This window comes from Populus alba, chromosome 11, assembly GCF_005239225.2.
Source record: "Populus alba chromosome 11, ASM523922v2, whole genome shotgun sequence".
NCBI classification, from domain to species: Eukaryota; Viridiplantae; Streptophyta; class Magnoliopsida; order Malpighiales; family Salicaceae; genus Populus; species Populus alba.
In genome coordinates, this window is record NC_133294.1 from 17,101,613 (window position 1) to 17,128,028 (window position 26,416).

General features: G+C 34.8%; 1 protein-coding gene, 1 long non-coding RNA gene and 1 pseudogene across 6 annotated transcripts in view; all 3 read right to left on the reverse strand.

Moving 5' to 3' along the window:
* The window catches only part of LOC140956172 (uncharacterized), a 51,394-nt gene that overhangs the window by 18,641 nt on the left and 6,337 nt on the right, over positions 1–26,416 (reverse strand). The gene's annotated exons all lie outside the window — the stretch shown is intronic.
* Positions 4,099–7,330, reverse strand: LOC140956169 (G-type lectin S-receptor-like serine/threonine-protein kinase RKS1). 5 transcript variants are annotated; one of them, XM_073412677.1, is made up of 8 exons: positions 5,938–7,330; positions 5,831–5,848; positions 5,607–5,738; positions 5,476–5,516; positions 5,174–5,384; positions 4,869–5,106; positions 4,623–4,773; positions 4,099–4,513 (listed from the first exon to the last, which is right to left on the reverse strand). In XM_073412677.1, the coding sequence occupies exons 1-8, from the start codon at positions 7,199–7,201 to the stop codon at positions 4,205–4,207; spliced, it is 2,364 nt and encodes a 787-aa protein (XP_073268778.1). In that variant the 5' UTR covers positions 7,202–7,330; the 3' UTR covers positions 4,099–4,204. The 5 variants fall into 5 exon arrangements, with proteins under 5 accessions (XP_073268778.1, XP_073268779.1, XP_073268777.1 ...); XM_073412678.1 differs by lacking the exon at positions 5,476–5,516 and having other exon boundaries at positions 5,593–5,738; XM_073412676.1 differs by having other exon boundaries at positions 5,252–5,384; positions 5,476–5,738.
* Positions 10,136–22,399, reverse strand: LOC118031468 (G-type lectin S-receptor-like serine/threonine-protein kinase RKS1; annotated as a pseudogene).

Sequence of the window (26,416 nt, forward strand, 5' to 3'; positions counted from 1 at the left end):
GACTAATGGCATCTGAAAAGATGACCTTGAACAATGAAATACCTTATCATTGTCGTATTGTGTTAATTCAGATATCAAATTGCCAAATGCTTAAATGTTGACAAATGGTTGATTAGCTTCGACTAATGGCATCTGAAAAGATGACCTTGAACAATGAAATACCTTATCATTGTCGTATTGTGTTAATTCAGATATCAGATTGCCAAATGCTTAAATGTTGACAAATGGTTTATTAGCTTCGACTAATGGCATCTGAAGAGATGACCTTGAACAATGAAATACCTTATCATTGTCGTATTGTGTTAATTCAGATATCATATTGCCAAATGCTTAAATGTTGACAAATGATTGATTAACTTCAGCTAATGGCATCCGAAGGGATGACCGGGATAAACAATTGATTAGCTTCGACTAATAGCATCCGAATGGATGACCGGAATAAATGAATGATTAGCTTCAGCTAATGGAATCAGAAGGGATGACCGGGACAAACGGTTGATTAGTTTTGGCTAATGGCATCCGAAAGGATGATCGGGACAAATAAATAATTAGCTTCGGCTAATAGCATCCAAATAGATAACTGGAATAAATGAATGATTAGCTTCGTCTAATGGCATTCGAAGGGATGACCGGGACAAACGGTTGATTAGTTTTGGTTGATGCCATTTCGAAGGGGATGGCTAGGGTGAGTGAACAGTTAACCATGACAAATGATGTCTAAAAAAAATGGCTGAATTTAAGATTATAGTTGATTGTAAGAATTGGTGCATGTATATGTACTGCAAGTTGTGTATACCAAGAACATGAAGGAACTACAAATGTCACGCTTCAAACATAAGATAATGTTAATGCTTCATTAAACTGCCAGACCATTTTCTTATTGGTATTATTATTATTATTATTATTATTATTATTATTATTATTATTAACTAATTGCATTCTTGTAAATGTTTTGTACTGCAGTAGGGACGTCATACCAACAAGGTGCCCAGGAAACCCGATACATGGAACCTAGTTTTGCAAAGAATCATGTAGTTGCATTCTAAATCATAATATATTTTTATATGAATCAATGTACTGAATGTATAACTATTATTAGATCCTTTTAGATTAAATTCGTGATGACTATTTGTAGGATAAAAGTACAAAACTCATGACCATGCATGTATATTTTAAATGCAAACTTCTAATCATGCAAACATAAAATAGCAGGTTGCTACAAAGGAAATAGCAAGTGTGTCAAGTGCAAAAATAAATAAAATAAAATAAAATAAAAAAATTTACTATTGTTTTGGCTTGAAAAGTCAGGTTGTTACAGAGTATATCTCTATAACAGCTACTGCAAATCAAGCAATTTGGTTGAACAAGTTGCTTGCTGATTTGGGTCAAGAACAAAGCTCACCAACTAAGCTTTATTGTGACAACAAATCTACTATTGCTATTGCTCTAAATCCGATTCAACATGGCAGAACCAAGCACATCAATGTGAAATTTCATTCTATAAGAGAAGCTGAGAAGAATCTGCTTATAAAGCTACACTATTGTCCAATAGATGTTCAACTTGTTGATATAATGACTAAAAGCTCTTCCTAGATCAAGGCTTAGAGATTTCTAAGGATGAAACTGGTTTGTCAAGGCAAAGTCTCAAGGAGGAGTGTTAGAATTATGAGATTATGCCTTGAGAGAGATAGAGTTATGTGCAGTTATATTATTTGAATTTTATGTAATCGTTTAGCTTCTTCAGGATTTGCAGCATGAACTTTCTGCTAAGTTTGTTATTTCAATTTCAATAATCTCTCAAGTTTGTTGAGAGTTTCAATCCATTCTAAGTTCTATGTAAGCCTATATATAGGCATTCGAAATTAATGAAAAATATTGATCTTTTTACTCAACTCTACCATCTGGAATCTGTTTCTCCTATACTTAAACTTTAGTTTCTGGAACTCAAGATTTCTATCATCAGCTATATGAGGTGAAAAGAATAAAGATTAACTCTATAGTAAAAACCACCCCATTTTCCAAAGGAAATATGACAATACTTATGGCAAAGGGTAGCCCTTTTTGGCACCTAAAACGTACCAATATCTATGGTTTCTTTCGTGCAGTGAAAGCATATATAGGAAAGCTCTCATAAATCAATATTTGTAAAGACAATCCTATGAAGTAGTTACTGAGCAGAAAAAGGGTACCTAATTCATATGCATCAACACGAACATACAGATCATAACTGTCACTCTTATCATATATAATATCAAGCAACCATACTATGGAGAATTAATGGACACAAGAAAAGGAATTGTGACCGTTCTTGTTCCAACTTTGGGTTCATCCTAAGCGACAGTGCCATAAATCTGGGATGGTGGAAATGGTGTTGGCTTGAATTTTTTATGGTGGCTTGATAGCAGTGTGCTTAGATAGATAGTACAAGTCGTTATGCTCCTTCCCCAGGCCAATCATCTTCATCGTGTTCAGGTCCTGCAAGATACAGAAGTTAGGATGGAAAGTGATGATACAATTTAAGTCACGGGTGAGTTTACTGACTGAGAGAAGATTAACTTGAAAGGATGGTATATGGAGGACATTCTTGATGTACAAGTGATGGTTAACTCGTGCATTACCAACTGATAAGGTTTTTATATGTGATCCATCAGGTAAATGAACAGTATCATGACGTGGTGTTTGAGATAGTAAATGAGAAGAAGATGATATATGATCACTGGCACTGCTATCAATGATCCATGATTTATAACATTTAGAATTGTGTTTACCTGTTACATTTTCACATAACTGATTTTTACCAAGTAATGCTCTTATTTGATTGTATTCCTCTTCTGTGAACTGAGGAAAGGTCTGATGTCTGCTTGCTGCCTTGTTGGGTTTGATTGTGTTGCTGGTGTTATTGAATGCAAACCGTTTGTGTTGATTTGATGGTTTGATTTCTCTACCATGAAATTTATGTCCTGGTAGAAATCCAATGATGTAATAGCAACGGTCAACCGTATGTGTATCTCCCTCACAGCTGAGCAAAACAAAGATTTGCCCTTGTTGTTTTGTAGCCGTGTGGATTGTCTGTTCTCTGTGATCCTTGTGTTCCTTTTCACATTCATGGCATGAATGGGGCTATCATTGGCTTCAGTGAGTTTGTTGTTTTTTCCTCTTATAATCAGGAGTGAATATATTTTTTTCTGATGTTTAAGGAGTGGCTGCATTCAACAGGATTTGTCCACGGACAGCAGAATACATATCATTCAGCCCCATGAGGAATTGGAAAATTCATTCATGTTCTTATCTTTCAGCAATTTGTTTTAGTCCTGCACAGTTACATAAAGGTGGATCATTGTATGATCCTAATTCATCCCAAAAGGACTTGAGTGCTGAATAATAAGCTGCAATGGTCTGTTGTTGTTGACAATGTTCAACGATCCCTCGTGTAAGCTCAAATATGCATGAGAGATTTCTTTGTGAGAACCGCTCACTGAGATCTGCTCAGACATCAGCAGCAGTATCAGAGAAGATTACAGTATTTGTTAAGGATGGACTGATGGGGTTGAGAATCCATGACTTTACAATCTGATTGCATTGTCTCCAAGCTCTATATTTAGGATCTGTCTCTGAAGGTGCTTTTATTGTGCCATCAATGAAACCAAGCTTATTCTTGGCCTCCGGAGACATCATCATGGCGCGGCTCCATGTTGCATGATTGTCACCTTCCAAAAGTTAGGTGACAATGGCGTGATTGATGTGATCCGAGGGATGAATGTAGTAAGGATCATAAAAAATCCCATTTGCTTTTGACAAGTAATTTTTTGATGGTGTTTTCTGTTCATGGTGATTGTTTGCATATAGCAAAAATAATGAGCAGTATTAGGTTGTTGAACCACTTGCTCTGATACATAAAAAAAGCAAAGGAAAGCTTGATAGAGAAGTTTGAAGAACAGCAAAGCGGTCTTATTATTCTGTGTGATTTCTACAGTCCATAAACATAGTTTATATGGGAAAAGGAATCTTGTCTAAATAAGTAAATTGAAAAGGACTAGCAACTAATATTTAGACTTAATTACAGAATTACAATCAAACTAAAATCTTCTAAAGATATGATTTACAAATCAATCTTTAATTGTTTTGATTCCGAATCTTAACAATATTTGTTTTCATTACAAATCTAATGGAACTTCATATTAGCAATTATTCAGACAGTGCAGCTTCAGCGACAACCAATTTCAGTAATTGTCACCTCATTTAGAGAACACTGTCCATCTTCTACGTCTAATGCTATATCAGGATTATTGTCAGATTTTCTAAAGAGGAATGCAGGTTGTTTTGGAGAAGGAATCTCTGTTTCGTTACTCAACATAAAAACAACTGCCAACATAGATGGTCTGTCCGTGGCATCTTCTTGCACGCACAGTAGACCAATCTGTATGCATTTCAAGGCTTCACGCGGATCATACAACTCAGTCAGTGATGGATCCACTATCTCCAATGATTTTTCTTCTCTCCATAATTCCCACACCTGTGTGTTCATATAAATCATTAACATACAAGAAATAAGAGCAGACAACATCTAAAATTGTGAACATTGAAATTCAGCCAAGAGCACAGATGGCTCTCCTATAACTCACATATCCAATCAAGGTCAAAGGAGGATCCTGTTGATAAAATCTATTGTTCTTCTTGCCACTCACAATCTCTAGCAACATGACCCCAAAACTGAAAACATCTGATTTTACAGAAAAGTTTCCAAGCACAGCATATTCTGGTGACATATAGCCACTGCATCAGAAAAACAAGAATCTGAAGTTTTAGTATTCCTGGTAATCAATGATAGCACTTTGTCACTCGGTCTTGTTTTCGGCAAAGGTACTTACTATGTTCCTACAACTCTCCTTGTCCTATCTTCAGTTTGGTTGCCTTCAAATATTTTTGCCATTCCAAAATCTGATATTTTTGGGTTCATCTCTGCATCCAATAGAATGTTGCTGCATTTTAAATCCCTGTGAATGATTCTCAACCTGGAGTCTTGGTGAAGATATAAGATCCCACGAGCTATTCCAACAATAATATCAAAGCGTTTTCGCCAATCCAATAACAATCTTCTTGTTTCATCTGTTAAAACAATTATTTTTCAGACAACTAGTGTAAATCAGGGCAATAAAAACATAAAGAAACTTACGGAAAAGAAACGAGTCCAAGCTTTTGTTCGGCAAGTATTCATAGATTAAGATTTGTTCTCCATCCTGAGTGCAATAACCTAGAAGTTTCACCAGATTCCTGTGTTGAAGCATTGCAATTACCATAACTTCATTTTTAAATTCTTCTGTTCCTTGTCTTGAACTTCTAGATAACCTTTTTATTGCAACCTCCAGTCCATTAGCTAGCAGACCCTAAAATCATGTTACAAGATTAAGCCTCTGGACTACAATTATGCAAATTAGAGAGGCCATTTAGTTTTTAGCTAAATGCAAGAAACTCAACCTTATAAACAGAGCCAAAACCACCTTGCCCGAGTTTGTTAGCTGGAGAGAAATTGTTAGTGGCCGCCGTTATGGTGCTGAGCTTGAAACATTCTAATTCAGTAGAAGTGCTGTTTACCTGCAGTTCGGTACCTTGTTTTGCTCTCTTCTTGAGCCACAGAAAAGCAAACAGGCTAATGAGAAACCACAATAATGCAATTGATGGTGCTAAAACGGCCAGCATCGTTTTTTCACGAGAATCATTTGACTTCCTTTTAGTATCAGCTGCATGAGAGTGAAAAGAATCAAGATTAACTCCAATGGAAATATGACAATACATATGGCAAAGGGTAGCCCTTTTGGCACCTAAAACGTACCAATATCTTTATTCTTTCCTGCAGGAACAGTCAAGAGAAGTGACTGTTAAAAATCAATAATTGTAATGACAATCCTATGAAGTAGTTACTGAGCAGAAAAAGGGTACCTAATTCATATGCATCAACACGAACATACAGATCATAACTGTTACTCCTATCATATCTAATGTCTACTAATTCCTTGTACCAATTCAAACAACCATAATTTTTTCCGGGAATTCCAATGATTGCGTATGCAGAGCATGAACAACTCCTCTTGCATTCCACTTCACAGTCTGCACGACTCATGCTCATGTCCACCCAAGCTGCAGCTGAACTTTCCGGAAGAATTACATTTTCCACCTTCACAAACCCTTCTCCATGATCGCACAACGAAGACGTCTGTAGCCGCTTCCTGACACAACCACCGGACCCATCTCTCGTAGACCATTCCAATGGGTACTTGGGCTCGAACCCAGGTAAACAGGCACATTCAAATCTATTATGATTGGCAAGTTCACACGTACTATAAGCACCACACAGTCCATAATAGTCGCACTGAAACACTGGGGCCTTCCAGTAATCCTTCCACTGGCCATCACTTTCTCTCCATGTTAACACCTTTAGAAGTCCTGAATGATCTACTATTATTCTTAGCAGATAAAAATCATCAGGAACTGTGTAGTCCCAGTATATTTCATCTGGATCATTTACAAAAGTGCTTTTGTATAAGCCCATTTGACTTCTCCATGGCCAAGGAGGAGATCTACAAATTGGCTCTGTATCATTATAGACAAAGATTTGCGGTGAGCCATTTGGGTTGATCATAAGAGAAAAGTCTCCAATCCCAGGGTCATCAGCTGATCTCCATGATGTTAGAAACCGATCAATTCCTAATTTTCGATCCAGCCCCAGTTTCATTCCAGGAAGCAGGATGTTCGTTGGATAATCGAAGCTTTCCCATACAGTTTTTCTGCTTCTTTTCCTGACCAATATCAAATTTCCTGAATCCAAGAGTTGAGCTTCGCAAGTATCATTTTCTTCCACTGAAACATCTGTAGACCACACAGGAAGCTTTTGGTCATCGTTACCATAGAGAACGAGGCTTCCATATTGGTTTATAAAGAGAAATCCAGAGGAACCAATGATTGGATCGTTCCTGTTTGCAACCCACACCACGGTTTGTTCTGGTACTTTATGGTACCAAATTCCAAGATATCTATTGCTAGAACTACCTGGACTGAAAAATCCTAGTGCAAAATTATTTCCTTTGGAGATAAGAAGGTCACCTTCTTTAATGTTCTGGTTCGTTTCTAAGGAGTCTTGGGATGTACAAGATGAGAATTGGAGCTTTAAAAGAGAAAAAAGCAGGAACAGTTTTTCAGCTTCCATGATGGGGTAAACTGGATCTTGCCGTTTGGAAAAGTGTTAAATTTTGCTTTGTGGAGAATGGATATGGCCTTCAGACAAGTCTCCAGAGAAGTTGCGTGACGGAAGTGGCTATTTTGGGATCCACATCGCTTAACGTGGCAACTCTTTCAACCTTCAAAGTCTAGACAATGACTTGTTTTTATTAAAATATCAATCCATATTTTTTGGAAACGATACTGTCCTCTTGTTTTAGAAATATGTAGAATTGTGTCGAAACAACATAAAAAAAGACAATAAACACAAGGAATGATAGAATTGTGTCGAAAAATATTTCAACTATAATAATAATTGTAATTCAAACTTTTATTACTCAATATTTTTTTAATCAAATTTAAATATCAAAAATCTTCCTGACTCTTATATATTAAGAAAAACATCCTAAACAAAGCTTAAAAATTAATAAAATATTTCTAAAATAAATAAAAAAAACTCTAAATCGATTTCAAAAATAGTAATTTCTAATACTAGTTTGGAGTCCTTAAAAAACTTAAATGACTCCATAAATCATATAATTGAGATTGTAAAATAAAAAAAAATAGTTATGATACTTTGTTGTTACTAATATTACAAAGGATATGATTAGTTTTAAAAATCCAAAAATTAAACTAATTACTTTTTTATTTATTTTGTTTTTTCAATTATCATTCATCTAGTTGAATTGATTTTTTTTTTTTTCAAAATAAAGAGTTTTAGAAGGACTAAACTGCATAAATGTTAAGGGTGCAATTTCATATTTTAGATGAGGACACACATTATGCTTAATTACACATTCCTGAGAAAGTATTTTAATTCATTGCAGATATTGGTGCGTTTTGGATAAGATATTGTCTTCTAATCAGGTGGCACGCATCGTTTGGTAGAGACCACAGGGGTAGGAATTTTGCCTTAAGGTGTTTTTTTTTATTCTAGCTTTTCAGTCCAAGTTTTATGTAGTTGTGAAACCTTTTACTTAGAGTAAGTGAAAATATTGTAATCTCAATTATGAGTATGATGAAAATAATATTTATTTAATTTTGTTTTTATTAGTTATTCAACTTAATTTATTATTTAAGACAATTTTATACTTTAAAGGATTCCATAATTGAATTTCAAAAATTTATCAAATCAGATTTTTTTTTATTGTTTAACTACAATTTTCAAATTTAAGAAAATTTGATTTTTTAATTTTCCTATGCACTGCAACCACTTGTAGTCCTTAGAGTTTTGTTTCAAGTGGCAGTGTGAGAAGATAAGCATGATACAAGCATCAAAACTAACAAATATCTATCGGACAACACTGTTTTTTAAGTACTAATATCGTGTTTTTTTAAGGAAAAACAAAATCAATCATTAATGCTTAATGTAATATTCAAGGCATGTTGGAAGGCACAGTTTTTTTCTAAATTAAAATAGTAATATATTATAATTTATTTTTAAAACATTAAAATAATAATATATCAAATAAAACAATATGAACTTAAGTCAATTATTAAAAATTTGCTATCAAGGTTAGAAAATTACGAAAACCCCATAAAAAATAAAATAAATAATTATATTCAATCCAAAAGCAATCATATAATAAAAAAATGAAATTCAAAATTAAAATACTTGATTATAAAATGTTATAAAATTTAAGTAATTATAAGTTAATTTGTTAAACCCGTGATGATTATCTATTCCACTAAACTTAATAATTTTTTTATATCTTAAATTATTTTACATTTATCTATGGTTTCTTTCCTGCAGTGAAGAACTTATTAACTACAGTCAAGAGCCGTGACAAGCACAGGAAAGCTCTCATAAATCAATTCATATGCATCAACACGAAACATACAGATCATAACTGTCACTCTTATCATATATAATGTCTACTAACTCCTTGTACCATGTCAAACAACCATAATAGGGAGAATTAATGGACACAAGAACGCAAGGAATGGAGGAGATCAAATAGCTCTCGTGAAAAGGAATTGTGACCGTTCTTGTTCCAACTGTGGGTTCATCATGGCTGCTCATTATTTTACATTTATCTTTGGTTTCTTTCCTGCAGTGAAGAGCTTATTAACTACAGTCAAGAGCCGTGACAACTGACAAGCACAGGAAAGCTCTCATAAATCAATATTGTAAAGACAATCCTGTGAAGTAGTTACTGAGCAGAAAAAGGGTACCTAATTCATATGCATCAACACGAACATACAGATCATAACTTTCACTCCTTTCATATCTAATGTCTACTAACTCCTTGTACAGAATGCAAGGAATGGAGGAGATCAAATGGCTCTCGTGAAAAGGAATTGTGACCGTTCTTGTTCCAACTGTGGGTTCATCATGGCTGCTCATTAGCATATTTGTGGCTCAGGAACAGGGGAGAAAAAGGTAAGACAAAGCAAGCATCATAACATAAGGTAGATCGAGTAATTATCCATAAAAGAATAGCTGACGAACACCACCCATATAGCATTCCATATGATGATGCTGTTAGATTTCTTCCTTGACACTAGGCAGAAAAGATCAGTTGTTTAGAATCAGGTTGGGAGTTGAAAAATCTACTAATTAAGATACTTGGATGGAAAACGAGCCTTGGAAACAACAAATCTTAGCCGTCCAAACCACCCTCATAAATATTATAAAATAAAATATTAAAAGAAAAATTCTAATTATATGAAAGCTAGTACAGTTCTAGCTCCTGCATCAAAAGGAATGCAGGTTGTTTAGGAGAAGGAATTGTTGTTTCACCACTTGACATAGGAACAAGAGACGGACTTGTCCAGTGATGAATCAACTATCTCCAATGCATCGTCAAAAATCTGTCATTTAACTTTTCATTGAATTGGATTGTTGGAGGTGGTGTGTGTTAAATCTCAAATCCACAATTTAGCAACAAGTATTTTCATTACAAATCTAATGGAACTTCATATTAGCAATTTTTCAGCCAGCACAGCTTCAGCGACTAGCAATTTCAGAAATTGTCACCTCATTTACGGAACACTGTCCATCTTCTACGTCTAATGCTATATCAGGAAATTTATCAGATTTTCTGAAGAGGAAGGCAGGTTGTTTTGGAGAAGGGATCTCTGTTTCGTTACTCAACATAAAAACAACTGCCAACATAGATGGTATGTCCGTGGCATCTTCTTGCACGCACAATAGACCAATTTGTAAGCATTTCAAGGCTTCACGCGGATGATACAACTCGTTCAGTGATGGATCAACTATCTCCAATGCTTTGTTTTCTCTCCATAATTCCCACACCTATGTGTTCATATTGTTAATATGTATCTGTTGTTGTATATGCAGAGAGATTGAGTGAGAGACAAGAAAGAGAGAAAATGAAAGAATCATTGCTTTCTATTATTTCATACGTTTTGATCTGCTTTAGTTAGTTAGTTATATATTTATACATGCAGCTGTAACAACTTTAACTGCATGTAACTAACTCTGCTAACTAACTAATTAACTAAGAGCTAACTAACTAACAGACTGATGATGAGTGCACTGTACTCTAACATCCCCGCTCAAGATCAGGCGTGTGAAGAACTAAGTCTGAGATTGCAGCAATGAGTGCCAAAGAGAGGAGCACTTAACTCCTTGGTGAGAATATCAGCAAATTGATCCTGTGAGGAAACAAATTGAACTGACAATTGCTTCTGGGATACTCGTTCACGAACAAAATGCACATCAACCTCAATGTGTTTGGTTCGTTGATGTTGAACAGGATTAAAGGATGGCAGAGAGATTATCACAGAAAAGAACAGGAACATGAGGTAGTGAAATATTTAGAAAAGCTAATAACTGCTTGAGCCAATCCACCTCAGCTATAGTAAATGATAAGGCTCGATATTCAGCCTCTGTTGATGATCTGGACACAATTTGTTGCTTCTTGGAGGACCACGATATAGGATTGTTCCCCAAAAACATGACCAAGCCAGTAGTGGAGCGTCTGTCATTAGGGTCCCCTACCTAGTCAGCATCACTAAATGCCTTGAGCTGCAAATCTCCTTTAGTGTAAGAAATACCAACATGCAAGGTGCCTTTAAGGTAGCGTAAAATTTGTTTCACAGTAGTGAAATGAGACACCATTGGATTCTGCATAAATTGGCAAACTTGATGCACAGAAAACGCAATGTCAGGGCGAGTGAAGGTTAAGTATTGCAGAGCCCCTACAATGTTGCGATAGACTATAGGATTAGGATACGGTGCTCCATCATCTTTAAGTAGACGATGATAAGGAAGACAGGGAGTATCACATGGTTTAGCATCAACCATCTCAGATTTACGTAGCAAATCCTCAACATATGTGGATTGTGATAGAAACAAACCAGTAGAGGTATGAGTGATCTGTATCCCCAGGAAGAAATGAAGGGAGCCTAAATCAGTGACATCAAATTCAGTGGTGAGAGCTTGAATAACCTGTTGAATGACAGCAGACACACTGCCTGTGAGGATAATATCATCCACATATAGTAGCAGGACCACAATTTGAGACCCAACATGTTTGACAAACAAGGATGAATCAGAATAGGTGGTGGAAAACCCCAAGGAAGGTAGAAACTGAGTAAATCAATCATTCTAGGCCCTAGGTGCCTCTTTTAAGCCATAGAGGGATTTATGCAGTTTGCACACATGGTGAGGATGTAATGAGTCTGCAAAGCCAGGGGGCTGGGACATGTAAACCTCCTCTTGAAGAATGCCATTAAGGAAAGAATTCTTGACATCCAATTGGCGGAGAGGCCAATTGAAATGAGCAACAAGGGCCAGAACTAGGTGAATGGTGGCAGGTTTCACCACTGGACTAAAAGTGTCACCGTAATCCAAGCCATGTTCCTGACTAAACCCTTGAGCGACCAACCGTGCTTTGTGTCTAGCAATAGACCCATCCGAATGATGCTTGATCTTGAAAATCCATTTGCACCCCACTAAGTTCCTCTGTGCTGGTAAGGGAACAAGACTCCAGGTGCCTTGAGTATGTAATGCATTAGGTTCATCTTGCATGGCATGTAACCACACAGGAGCTTTGATGGTAGATTTGTAAGTTGTTGGCTGTGTCAAAGATATATCAACTAGGTTAGAATCCTGAATACTGGTTAAGAAAACCTTCCTTTTATGAATGCCACTTTTGCTTCTGGTTTGCATGGGATGCAAATTAAGAGGAGGAATGGTCAGGACCACTTGCAAGTTATCAGGATTAAACATAGAAGAACTTATACTGAAAGCAGGTGCCACAAAAGGAGGAGAAGAAGCTTGCATGGAAGCAGTAATGGACTGAGAACTAGGAGAAACTGCAGATAAACTAGGTGGATGGTGGGAAGGGGAACCAGGGCTGGGAGAAATAACTGTGTTCTCTGTATTAACAAGAAGCACAGGACATGTGGAGGAAGAAGAGGATGGTGAGGACTGAGCAGTGAGCGAGGATTGTGAGAATTCAAGATATGGAAAGTGTGTTTCATCAAATACAACATGTCTGGAAACAAACAAATGTAGAGTAGGCACATGATAACATAAATAACCTTTGTACTTGATGCCGTATCCAAGAAACACACACTTGGAAGTTTTGGGTTGTAGTTTGTTATGGTTATAAGGACGAAGAAGAGAAAAACATGCACAACCAAATATCCTAAGGTGATTAAGATCTGGAGAAGACCCAAATAACATCTTAAAAGGAGAATTGTGAAGAAGAACAGGAGCTGGCATACGGTTGATGAGGTATGTAGCTGTTAAACATGCATAAGACCAAAATTGAGATGGTAGTTTGGCTATGTGCAATAGAGTGATTGTGGTTTCCATAATATGTCTGTGTTTCCTCTCAGCCACCCTATTTTATTCAGGGGTGTGTGGACAAGAAAGGTGATGGACAATGCCTTTGTCAAGAAGAAATTGTTTTAAGCGATTACAGGTATATTCCCCCCCCATCAGACTGTAGAATTTTAATAGTAGCTGAATATTGTGTAACCAGAAAGGAATAGAATGCAACAAACGTAGAGAACAAATCAGACTTATTTACTAGGGGAAACAACCAGCAAAAACGTGTACATTCATCAACAAAGATAGTATAATATCCATAACCATCCACTGAGATACACGGTGCAGGTCCTTATAAGTCAATATGGATAGTAGAAAAAGGAGTAGTAGAGTTGTGATGATGCAGAGGAAAGGGCAGTTTGCTAACTTTCCCTGCAAGACAGGGATGACACATCATAGGGGAAGAAGATTTGGGAACATGAATATGAGCTTTATTCAACATGAGGGAGACAACATAATTTATTGGATGTCCTAACCTATGGTGCCATAGATTGGACTGAACTAGTTGGCCAAGAAAAGCTTGAGCTAGCAAAGGCTGAGTGGAAGATAAGGATGAAAATGCATGGATAAGATATAGGCCATTACTGCATAAGCCTCTGTAAAGAATTCCTTATGGCTTTGTCCTAAATCCAAAAACAAGAGGCATCAAAAATAAGCTAGCAGTTATTATCAAGGCATAGCCGATGGACTGATTATAAATTCTGAGTTAATTGAGGAACAAGTAGCACAAAATTTAACTTGAGTGAAGACATAGAAGAATTGATGATAGATTGACCAACATGAGATACTGTCAAACCTTCACCATTGGCAGTATGGATTATGTCAGCTGTTGGATATGGTGAGGCCAATGTCAGATTATTCACATCAGCTGTCATATGATTGGTTGCACTAGAATCAGTGAGCCAAACTTGAGATGATCCTGAAGAAGGGGATGTTATAGGTGCAGAGTGAAGCATAGTGTGCATGGCTTGCATGGTAGGCTGAGGTGAAGCATAATGTTGCAGAGGTGAAGGAGCTCGATATGAGTAATGTTGCATAGCTGGGGATTGGATAAGATAACTGGGGATTGGATAAGATAACACTGCTGAGAAGGATAAGCAGTAGTAGATTCATTCCAATATAGTTTGGTCATTTGTCATTATAGAAATAAAACAAGGTAATGTGATTAAGACTGCCACATATATGACACTTGGGTTTTTGATAAGTAGAAGCATCACAAAACAAGGTAGTATGACCCTCAGTATTGCATAATTGACAGATTTGCATCATAGATGGAGAATGACTGCGAGATTGCTGATTAGGAGAAGGACCAAGAAGTCTAGGATTAGAGTGTGGGGGTTCATGTGGCATAGAAGAAAACATCGGTCTAGAGTGTCTAGTTCCCTGATTAAATCGACCTCTACCAATGTTTTTGTTCCCATTATAAGGTTTAAAACCTCTATTAACATTTGAAGATGAGCTATGATTTACAGGAAAACCTGTAGTTGCAGCCATTGCTGTCAGTAAAGGAGAATTAGTTGATGCTTCTACCATCACTTCCTCTGCAAGCAACTGTGAACGAAACTCATGTAGGGAGATCACACTTTCACGTCCCCTTATAACACATCTGAATGTGTTATATTCAGTAGGCAAGCCATTTAAGGCAAGAATGACTATATCTTCATCAGCAAAGTAGACACCAGCAGCAGAGAGATAGTCCCTAGCTTCCTTGATACGATGAAGATATTATGAAACTGAATCTGCTCCTTTCTTGATTGTTTGAAGATTTGATTTCATCTGGAAAATACTAGTTCTGGATACCGTTAAAAATTGTTCATTCAGTCGATTCCACAGATCCTTGGAGCTAGTGCTGCCAATTGCACAAGACATAGCAATAGGTGATAATGTAGCAGTGATCAATTGCATGATGGCTCTGTCATGCATTTTCCAGACTATGAATTCATCATTTTGAGAAGAAGAAGTGGTGCCAGATTCACATGTAGTTGAGCTGAGCTAAGGTGGACAATGAGTTGATCCATCAACATATCCCATAATGTCATTGCTTTCAAGCAAGAGTTGCATCTGAAAGTTCCAATTATCTCAATTGGAATCATCCAGCTTGACATTAACTGATGTAGGAATAGAAGAAATGAGAGCTGTGATTGGAGATTGCAGAAGTTGAAGTTGTGAGGCAGTCACCATTGAAAGGTTATCAGATTATCAACCAAGAAGCAAAATACGAAGAAGAAGAAGCAGAGATTATGCGGAAGCAATAAGAAATGGATGATCAAGTGTGAGCTAAGAGCTTTGATACCATGTTAATATGTATATGTTGTTGTATATGCAGAGAGATTGAGTGAGAGACAAGAAAGAGAGAAAATGAAAGAATCTTTGCTTTCTATTATTTCATACGTCTTGATCTGCTTTAGTTAGTTAGTTATATATTTATACATGCAGCTGTGACAACTTTAACTGCATGTAACTAACTTTGCTAACTAACTAACTAACTAAGAGCTAACTAACTAACAGATTGAGGATGAGTGCACTGTACTCTAACACATATAAATAATTAGAATACAAGAAATGAGAGCAGGATTCTGTTGATAAAATCATCTAAAATTGTGAACATTGAAATTCAACCAAGAGCACTAAAAGCTCTCTTATAACTCACATATCCATTCAAGGTCAAGGGAGGATTTTGTTAAAATCTATTGTTCTTCTTGCCACTCAAAATCTCTAGCAACATGGCCCCAAAACTGAAAACATCTGATTTTGCGGAAAAGTTTCCATACACGACATATTTTGGCGACATATAGCCACTGAATCAGGAAAACAAGAGTCTGAAGTTTAGAATTCCTGGTAATCAATGATAGTACTTTGTCACTCGGTCTTTGTTTTAGGCAAAGGTCGTTACAATGTTCCTACAACTCTCCTTGTCCTATCTTCGGTTTGGTTGCCTTCAAATATCTGTCATTCCGAAATCTGATATTTTTGGGTTTATCTCTGCATCCAGTAGAATGCTGCTACATTTTAAATCCCTGTGAATGATTCTCAACCTGGAGTCTTAGTGAAGATACAAAATCCCACGAGCTATTCCAACAATAATATCAAAGCGTTTTCGCCAATCCAGTAACAATCTTCTGCTTTCATCTGTTGAAAGGATTACTTTTCAGACAGGTATAATATTTTGACAACTAGAGTAAATCAGGGCAATAAATACTTCAAAAAGACTTACCGAAAAGAAACGAGTCCAAGCTTTTGTTTGGCAAGTATTCATAGATTAACATTTGTTCTCCATCCTGATTGCAGTAACCTAGAAGTTTCACAAGATTCCTGTGTTGAAGCTTTGCAATTACCATTACTTCATTTTTAAATTCTTCTGTTCCTTGTCTTGAACTTCTAGATAACCTTTTTATTGCAACCTCCAGTCCATTAGCTAGCAGACCCTAAAATCATGTTACAAGATTATGGCAAAAAAATACCTTTAAGGCAATTCATATGTCAATAACAATTAAGGTTTAAAAACCATTGGACGGCCAAACACATCCATGATAAATGGAGATGCAAAAATTAAGTTCTATATAAAGGGTTCTTAATCCAGCCAAAAAAATAGTTATGAAAAGTTTTGTGTTTTCCATCCACATAGTAAACCTAAAGTTTCACATGGATTAAAAGACTCTTTATTCTTAATACCCACAAAGATTTTAGAACAATTATTTCAACACTTAATGAATCATGTATCCTATTAATTTTCTATTATGTATATATGCATGCCATATTGATGTTATCCTAGATGTTGTATTAGAGTATAGTTTTCTCCATAAAATGAGTTTGAAGTATCTTTAAGTCCAACATCAAAGTCAAACTCTTGAAAATATACAACATAGTCATCAAAAATTGTTGGTCACCTTGTTCTTAAAGAACTTATTAATTAAATTTTCTCATGTGGGTTTACTACTCTTGAACTGGTTTTCCTTAAATTGATTGTTGTTCAAAATTATCTAAATAATTTTTTTGAACAATAACTAATTTTCTTTTATTTTTATGCAACTCATTTAAATATTGTGTTTCCTTAAATTCTATCATTTTAATAAAATCACTCCTATTGAAATTAAGATCCTCAAGAAATTTAGCATTTTTTGCCTTAACTATTCATGTATTTTTTTTTAGAAGAACAATAAAACATGTATCCTTTAGACTTTAAAGTTCGCTATATAACCAATGAAATATCCACTAGTTGTTCTTGGATCTAATTTCTATAGTTGAGGATTATTAATCCTTATCTCAACAAGACAACCATATACATTTGTATGATTTAAATTGAGCTTCCATCCATTTCATAATTCAAAAGGTGTTTTAGACACAACTTTAGGATGAAACTCTATTTTAAAATATACACAACAATCTTTAATTCTAACTCCATAAAGATAATGGTAGATTAAAAGTACTATTCATGTTCTTTACCATGTCTATAAGGGTACGGTTCCTTTTTTCATCTACATTATCTTATTGTAGTGTGTCACACATTGTATATTGTGCGATAATGCCATCTTCTTTAAGGCACTTTTCAAATGAACCTTATATTTATCCTTTTTTTATATATGTATCATATAACTCTCCATCCCTATCTGACATTACAATCTTTATAGTATTTTTTTTTCCCACCTCAACCTTATAGGTCTTAAAAGCATCTAATGCTTCGGCTTTATTCAATAAAAGACAAAGATGCATAAATCTATTAGAATGATCATCAATAAATGAGGTACAATTGTAGACACAATTTTATGCACCTGAAATTAAACAAGTACACGTGTACAAATATATGATTTTATTAAATATATGAACGAGTACAATCTCTATGTAATATATTCTTTCAAAAGAATATGGCAATCCTCTGATTCTTCCTTTGGATTTGATGTATGGTGACTTGATTTATTTGAGTAATCAAGCCAAGATTTGTGCTTTGCAAGAACGCGAATTTGAGCGTGTATTGCAAAGCGAGATGTTGTGATTTGATGCTTTGAAGAGTACCTTGATTTGTCTTCAAAGTGTTGTTGAAGAACTCTTATGGGGCGTTTTGGCTTGATCCAACAGAGCTTTGTTCTTTTTAGACTTCAAGCGTAGATGAAGGAGGCTTGAGAACTCTTTGAGAGAGAGCTTCCTTGCTTGAAGAGAAAGAGAGAGAGCTTCCTTGCTTGAAGAGCTTGTCTTGAAGAAAATTTGTATCTCCAGGAATCCAATCCCCTGCCTTTAGGTTGAGCCCTCTATTTATAGAGATTTGTAGGGGCTCTCAGGTCCTTTTCCAATGCCACGTGGCATAATTTTATTAGTTGGTCTTTATTGACAGGATCTTGCATTTATGACAAGATATCTGATGGGATCTTATATTTAAGACAAGATATCTTGAATATCTCATCCCAAGTGTCAACTTTTCATTGGCCAAGAAATATATGAAGGCTCATTTGTTTTCCATGTCATTTATTTCAATTTTATTTTATCCTTTCTTTTAAAAAATAAAATAACACTTGGTGAAATTTGATTGGTAAAAAATTTGTGTTTCTACAACAATATCTTTGTTCATTTAAGCATATAGTATTAACTGCTCCATAAATGTCAATACATATGATTTTAAAAAATTTCAAAACTTCTCGTAGCATCTTAAATGGTCTTGTTAGTTTGCTATCCCTTTATGCAATCTACACAAGTACCAAAATCAGTAAAATCAAAAATGTTTAAAACTTCATCATTCACTAATCTTTTAATTCTCTCAATGAAGATGTGATCTAATCTTCTATGCCAAAAACATAGAGGAATTCTCATTTATTTTGCTCCTTTTAATTATCGAATCAAACATGCATTGATAAATAGTTGAGCTCAAAAGTAGAGTCTAGATTAATTTTATATAAATCATTAATTAATATTCCACCACTAGTAGAAACTTTAGTTTTTAAAATATTAAAAAAAAATTCATCAAACAAGAATCCATAACCAATATTACAAAGTTTAGAAACAAAAATCCAATTTCTAGAAAATGGTGGAACATAGAAGAAATTTTTCAAATCCAAAATAAGTCCAAATTTTAAAATTAATCTAAAAGTCTCCATAACCTCAACTTTAAAGCATATATAGTTTCTTGAATAGATATCTTCTTCATTTCCTTTCAGCTTTTTTAGTGTAATATTTTGAAAGAAAAGAAAGGTTTTAATAAAAAATGGCAACAATGCCCTTGAATGAGTAGATATTAGGTATAAATAAATGGGAGAGATTTTGATAATTGCACAAAACTTGTTAAATATAAATAAGAAGAGTAAGACAAAAAAAAAACCAAAGAGAGAGATTTAAGTGTCTAGACATTTAAGTGGCTTTATTTTCTTTTAGCTAATTGTCTAGACATTTTTCTTTTTATTATTCTTAGATATTAAATTGATGTTTTGTGCACATAAAGTATTATTTTCTATATTTATTGGGATATATAAAGTTGGACCCTCACATAACTTATTGGAAGTTCATTTGTAACAGCCCGGCCCAACATGCTGAATATTGTCCGCTTTGGGTCCCACAGGCCCGCACGGGTTTGTCCTTGCAGAAACAAGCCCTACCGTGGGGCTTGACTGCCCAAGACGCGTTCGGCAGAGTTACGCAGCGGAACCTGGCCCTCCCACCGAATATTGTCCGCTTTGGGTCCCACAGGCCCGCACGGGTTTATCCTTGCAGAAGCGAGCCCGCCGTGGGGCCTGGCTTCCCAAGACGCGTTCAACATGTTAGCACCAGCACTACTAATAAGGCCAGCAACACATCCCTCACCCGTCGATGTGCGATCTTACATCATTCATATGATTTATTTGAGCATTAAGTGTTTATTTTAAGGATACAATATATTATAATGCATGGAAGGAAATACTTGATTATAAAATGCGATAATTATGATTTATATATTGTATTCTTGATTTAAATATGTGTTTTTATTTATTATATATTTTGAATTCTATAAAGATATTGTCATATGGGCTAAATGGGAGAATGATAGAAAAATATTCTTAAAATAACCTATATATCATGTAGATTTTAAATTAAGTGATAACTAATGCTTAGAACTCATTGAACTCTAGCAGTAGGCCAAGCATATCCATGATAGATGGAGGAGTAAAAATTTAGGTTATCTATAAAAGGTCCATAGTCTAGCCAAAAAAATTTTATGAAAAGTCTTGTGTCTTCCATCTATATACTAACTCTAAGACTTAACATGAATTAAAAGATTTTTTTTATTGACATGCAATTTTCTCAACACTTAATCAATCATTACACACGAGATATGTATCCTATTAATTTTGTACCATGTTTATACGCTTGGCATATTAAAGTTTTCTTACATATTAAGCATCTAAACTACAATTAAGAATTGAGAAACTCTACCTTGTAAACCGAGCCAAAACCACCTTGCCCGAGTTCCTTAGCTGGAGAGAAATCGTTTGTTGCCGCCATTATGGTGCTGAGCTTGAAACATTCCGATTCAGTAGAATTGCTGTTTGCCTGCAGCTCAGTACCTGGTTGTTTTGCCATTCATGAATCAAAAAGTGAACTTCTCCTCATAACCAGAGCAGAATAAATACATGACTAGGGAAGTCATATCCAGATAGAGGTTAGAGAGTCTTGTCTTACCTTTTTTTGCCCTCTTCTTGAACCGCAAATAAGCAGTTAGGCTAATGAGAAACAACAATAATGCAATTGATGGTGCTAAAATGGCCAGCATCGTTTTTTCCCGAGAACCATTTAGCTTCCTTTTATTACCAGCTGCATGGGAATGAAAACAATAACGATTAACTACAGAGGAAAAACCAGTCCCTTCTCCTATGGAAACATGGCAAAGGCTGTCCCCTTCGGCACCTAATAAGTATCAATATCAATGGTTTCTTTCATGTAGTACAGAGCATATTAACTACATCCTAGAGTAGTGGCAAACATTGAAAAGCTCATATAAATCAATATTTGTAGTGAAATTGTTACGGAGAAGAAAAAGGGTACCTAATTCATATGCATCAACACGAACATACAGATCATGACTTTCAATCCTAACATAATTAATCTCTACTAATTCGTTGTACCAATTCAAACAACCATCCCCTTTTCCGGGAATCACAATGACTGCGTATGCAGAGCATGAACAATTCCTCTTGCATTCCAGTTCACAGTCTGCACGACTCTTGCTCATGTCCACCAAAGCTGCAGATGAAGTGTCCGGAAGAATTACATTTTCCACCTTCACAAACCCTTCTCCATGATCGCACACCGAGGATGTCTGTAGCCGCTTCCTGACACAACCACCGGACCCATCTCTCAAAGACCATTCCATTGGGTACTTGGGCTCGAACCCAGGTAAACAGGCACATCCAAATGTATTATAATTGGCAAGTTCACACGTACTATAAGCACCACAGTATCCATAATAGTCGCACTGTAACTGAGGGGACTTCCAGTATTCCTTCCACTGATCATCACTTTCTCGCCATGTTAACATCTTTAGAAGTCCTGAATGATCCACTATTAGTCTTACCAGATAATAACCATCAGGAACTGTTGATTGACAGTATATTTCGTCTGGATCATTTACAAAAACGCTTTTGAATGTGCCCATCTGACTTCTCCATGGCCAAGGGGGAGCTCTAGTAATTGGCTTTGTACCATTATAGAGAAAGAATTGTGGCGAGCCATTTGGGCTGATCCTAATTGAAAAGTCTCCAATTCCAGGGTCATCAGCTGATCTCCATGATGTTAGGAACCGATCATTTCCTAGTCTTCGATCCAGCCCCAGTTTCATTCCAGGTAGCCCTGTGTTAGTAGGATAATCGAAGCTTTGCCATACAATCTTTCTGCTTCTTTTGCAGACCAATATCAAATTCCCAGAATCCAAGAGTTGAGCTTCACAAGTATCATTTTCTTCCACTGAAACATTGGCAGACCACACTAAAAGCTTTTGGTCATCTTTACGATAGAGAACGAGGTTACCAAATTGGTTTACAAAGAGAATCCTGAGAACCAATGATTGGATCGTTCCTGTTGCAAACCCACACCACAGTTTGTTCTGGTACTTTATGGTACCAAATTCCAAGATATCTATTGCTAGAACTGCCAGGACTGAAAAATCCTAGTGCGAAAATATTTCCTTTGGAGATAAGAAGGTCACCTTCTTTAAAGGTTTGGTTGGTCTTTAAGGAGTCTTGCGATGTACAAGATGAGAAATGGAGCATTATAAGAGAACAAAGCAGGAACAGTTTTTCAGCTTCCATGATGAGGCAAACTGGACCTTGGCTTTTGGACAAGTGAAATATTGCTTGCAGAAAAGTCTGACAAGAGAAGTTATTTTGGGATCCACTTCGCTTGACTAGGCATTTTTTCATGGGTTTTTCTTTGCAGCCTTCAAGATCTAGACCATGACTTGTCTAGTCCTTCTTATACTACACCCTCATTTGGTATTGCGTAGCAAAATTTATTTATTTTTATTTAAAATTAATTAATTTTTTCATGTTTTAGATGATGTTTATGTTAAAAATATTTTTTAAAAATAATAAAAAAATATTTTTATATTATTTTCAAGTAAAAATATTTAAAAAATTAACCGCTACCACAATACTAGATATACCAAAATGTACTCCACATAAGACACAATAATTGTGTTTAGTGATAAAAAAATAAAATTATTTTTTTATTTTAAATTTATTTAAAAAATATAAATTGAAAAACATGTTTTGTTTGTTGAAAATAAAAACATTTTTTTTCCACTCAAAAAAGAACCTTAAAACTATAACTGCTTTTCCTATAAAATCAATACCATAATTTATAATTATTATTTTAATATTTTATATTTGTGATAATTAAAATCATAAAATATTTATTTTATTTTTTAAAAATTAAAAATTATCATGAAAAATTATATATTATTACTAAAAAAACTCTATAATTAACATATGTTCTCCGCCCTGAATGCAACAGCCTAGAAGCTTCACAAGTTCAATGCCGTGAAACTTTGCAATTAATGTGACTTTAGTTTTAAAATTTCTTCTCCTGAATTTCTTAGACAAACCCTTTTCAAACGTAAGAGAAATGGTGGAGACAAACTTTTCGGTGGGTTGTTGGTTGTCATGTTCCAACAGTAAAAAGTTAGTTCCTGGGAGAGGATGTAAATTGGCCAGGAATTAATCTGTCACCATATGAATCTCCGTTCATAACTAGCGATGTCAAGAGTTACTTGGAAAAAAACATCTTCACTTTATATTAAAATCTTTTAAGAAAATATATATATAAAAATTATTTAAATTATATAAAATATATTTATAATTTTTAAAAATATTATATTTTTTCAAAACTAATAAAACCAAATGATAGTTAAAAATTTCCTCATTAGTAATTAAAACTCTTTACATTGTGCAAAGATCCAACACTTAATTAAAACAAGGTAAATTAGTTGAGCATCTAAAGATAATTGAATCAAAAACTAAAAAAAAAAAACCTTGTGAAACAAGCAAGGCCATTATAGACCAAAAACTAAAGAGTAGAAAAAACACTCAAACAAGCTCCAACTAACTAATAGAAACTAAAGAACCCTTAAAAATAAATATTTTTTTTTTTTAAAATGAGTTCAAACAACTCAATAAGAAAAATAATATTTAATACACATTTTAGATATTAACCAGTTTTGCAAGTCGATTTATCTTTGGATAAACATATATATACTAAGCAAATAGTCATAAAGTAATTGAAAATAACATGTCAGAGATCAGATGATACCCAAAGGTGGCCACTTCAGGAGGATTAATCGCCACAGGGTTAATAATCTCTTCTCAACCAACTAAGGTTATACAAAATACTATATTGCACATAGTTTTAACTACTCTCTGTTAGCATGGACATTAACTGATAAAATTCTATATCAAACAATACTTTCAATTATTTGCAGAATCATCGAAGGAAAGTATATATCATAATGAAATAAAATTTAGTTAATTCAAAAATACGAGTGTAAAATTCAAGAATATATAAGTATTCAGAAAATAAAGCAACAATATATAAATATTCAAGAAATTAACTAGATTGCTACTCATCATATATCAAATTGTACATAATTATTTACATTACATGCATATTAAAGATTATCTCACTCCACTCGAAATAATAGAAATAAAAAGAATATTATATATATGAAAGACCCGAAAAAAAAACTATTAAAGGATCGTTACGAGAACCGTACAATAAATTTACGAAATGTGCTAAAAACACAACAAAATTTAAAAGATTCCAATGCATGAAACAAAAACCAGGTTTAGTCTCCTATGTTTAGGACTAAAACGATAATTTTTTCAAAATAAGGACCAAAAACATAATTTTATCAAAAATTAGAGGGACGCAAATTGTTACATACATAATCATACTGAAAATTTCACCTATAAACCATCCTTGGTTCAGTCCAAAACACAACCAAAAGACCGAAATGTAATTTTTTAAAATTTCATGGACTAAAATGTAAAATTCCCAAAATTAAGGGAATCAAATTGAAAATATTCCAAATCAATTATCAGACCGAGATTCATCATCCTTAACCTCATAACAACACTGCTCAGAATCTCAAAATACATTTAAGGGTCAAATTATAATTTTTTTTCTAAAGTTTAGGGACTAAATTATAATTTTTTATAAATCAATGACCAAAATAAAATTTCATCATCTTCAACCTCAAGACCATTCTGTCCAGATTTTCTAGAAGGGTTGAAATGAATTTCTTAACACATAAAAATCAATTTAAACAAATCAACTCACAAATGTTTATTTTTAACAACACACTTAAAATCCATTACTTGACTTTAAACCTCTAATAATCATGAATCAATCTTTAACAATATAAACTTTAAATCCTTATTTACCCTAATTTCTTCTTTAATTCTTCCATAAACAAATCATAATCAAAAGTAACATGAGAGAGAACCACTTGCTACTTCCACCTTTTTTGAACCTAAAAACTCAATATCAAAAACTAAAATCCTTGGTTTGATAAGGGGAGGGTCACAACATCCACAAGAATAAGAATTAGAGGAGAGAAAAAAGATTCTCTTACAACTTTTTTCTTATATATTTAGGTTAACTTAAGTTGGGTTTAAGCTGGCTTGGGCTTGGATTTGAGCCAAAAGTTGGGTTTTACAATACTTTCCATGTTAAACAAAATTCATCCTTGAATTTAAACTTTAAGAACCGAAATCTTACCATCAAGTTCAAACAAGTATGGATACTTGTTGAGAATTTCCTCCTCAAGCTCCCACATCACTTCTTCGTGCTGGTGTCTGCTCCACACAACCTTAACCGATATGATTTCCTTCGATCGAAGTTTTCCACCTTATCGATCCATTATTTCCATCGGATGAACTTCGTATGACATATCTTCCCTCAACTCAACTGGTTGAACTTCCAGCACATGAAATGAATCAGAAAAATACTTCCTTAACATCAAAACATGGAACACTAGATGCATTGAGGATAGATTAGGCAGCAAGGCAAGCCAATATGCCACTGCCTCTACTTTTTCCAACGATTCTCAAAGGGTCCTATAAACCTTGGAATCAACTAACCTTTTCTTCCCAAATTTGAATATTCCTTTAGTTAGGGAAACTTTTAGAACACGTTGTCACCCATTGAAAATTCTAGATTATACCTCTCTATTTGTATAATTCTTTTGCCTATTCTGAGTTGTTTAAAACTTATCTCGGATCACCTTAATCTAATCTAAAGTAATATGTATTAACTTGGGACCCTTTAATCTCCTCTCACCAACCTTATACCAACATACATGTGATCCACACTTCCAGCCATATAAAGTCTCATAAGAACCTATATCAATGCTCGCCTAATAACTATTGTTATGTGCAAACTCCACCAAAGACAAATACTTGCTTCATCTGACACCAAATTCAATCACACAAACTCTTAACATATCCTCTAGAATTTGTATAATTCTCTTGGACTGTCCTAAGGTCAGAGGATGAAAAGTAGTACTTAACTGAGCGTTAGTCCCAAAAGCTTCTGAAACTTCACCCAAAACTTAGAAGTGAATTGTGGATCTCTTCCAGACACAATTAAGATCGGGCACACATACAACCTTATGATCTCAAATTAATATAGAATTTCTGCTAGTTTTAGCAAACCCATAAGTCACCTTTACTAGCCAAGAAATAAGCTGACTTGGTCAAACAATCAACTACCTACCCAAATCAAATCGTAGCCCTATTAACTTTGAGGGAAAACGCTAGCACAAAGTCCATAGTGGATCTCTCTCATTTTCCAATTTAGGAATCAACAATGGCTGCAAAAGCCTTGTGTGGTTTCTAATGCTCACCATTAACCCTTTAACAAGTCAAGCATCGAGATACCAAACTCGGC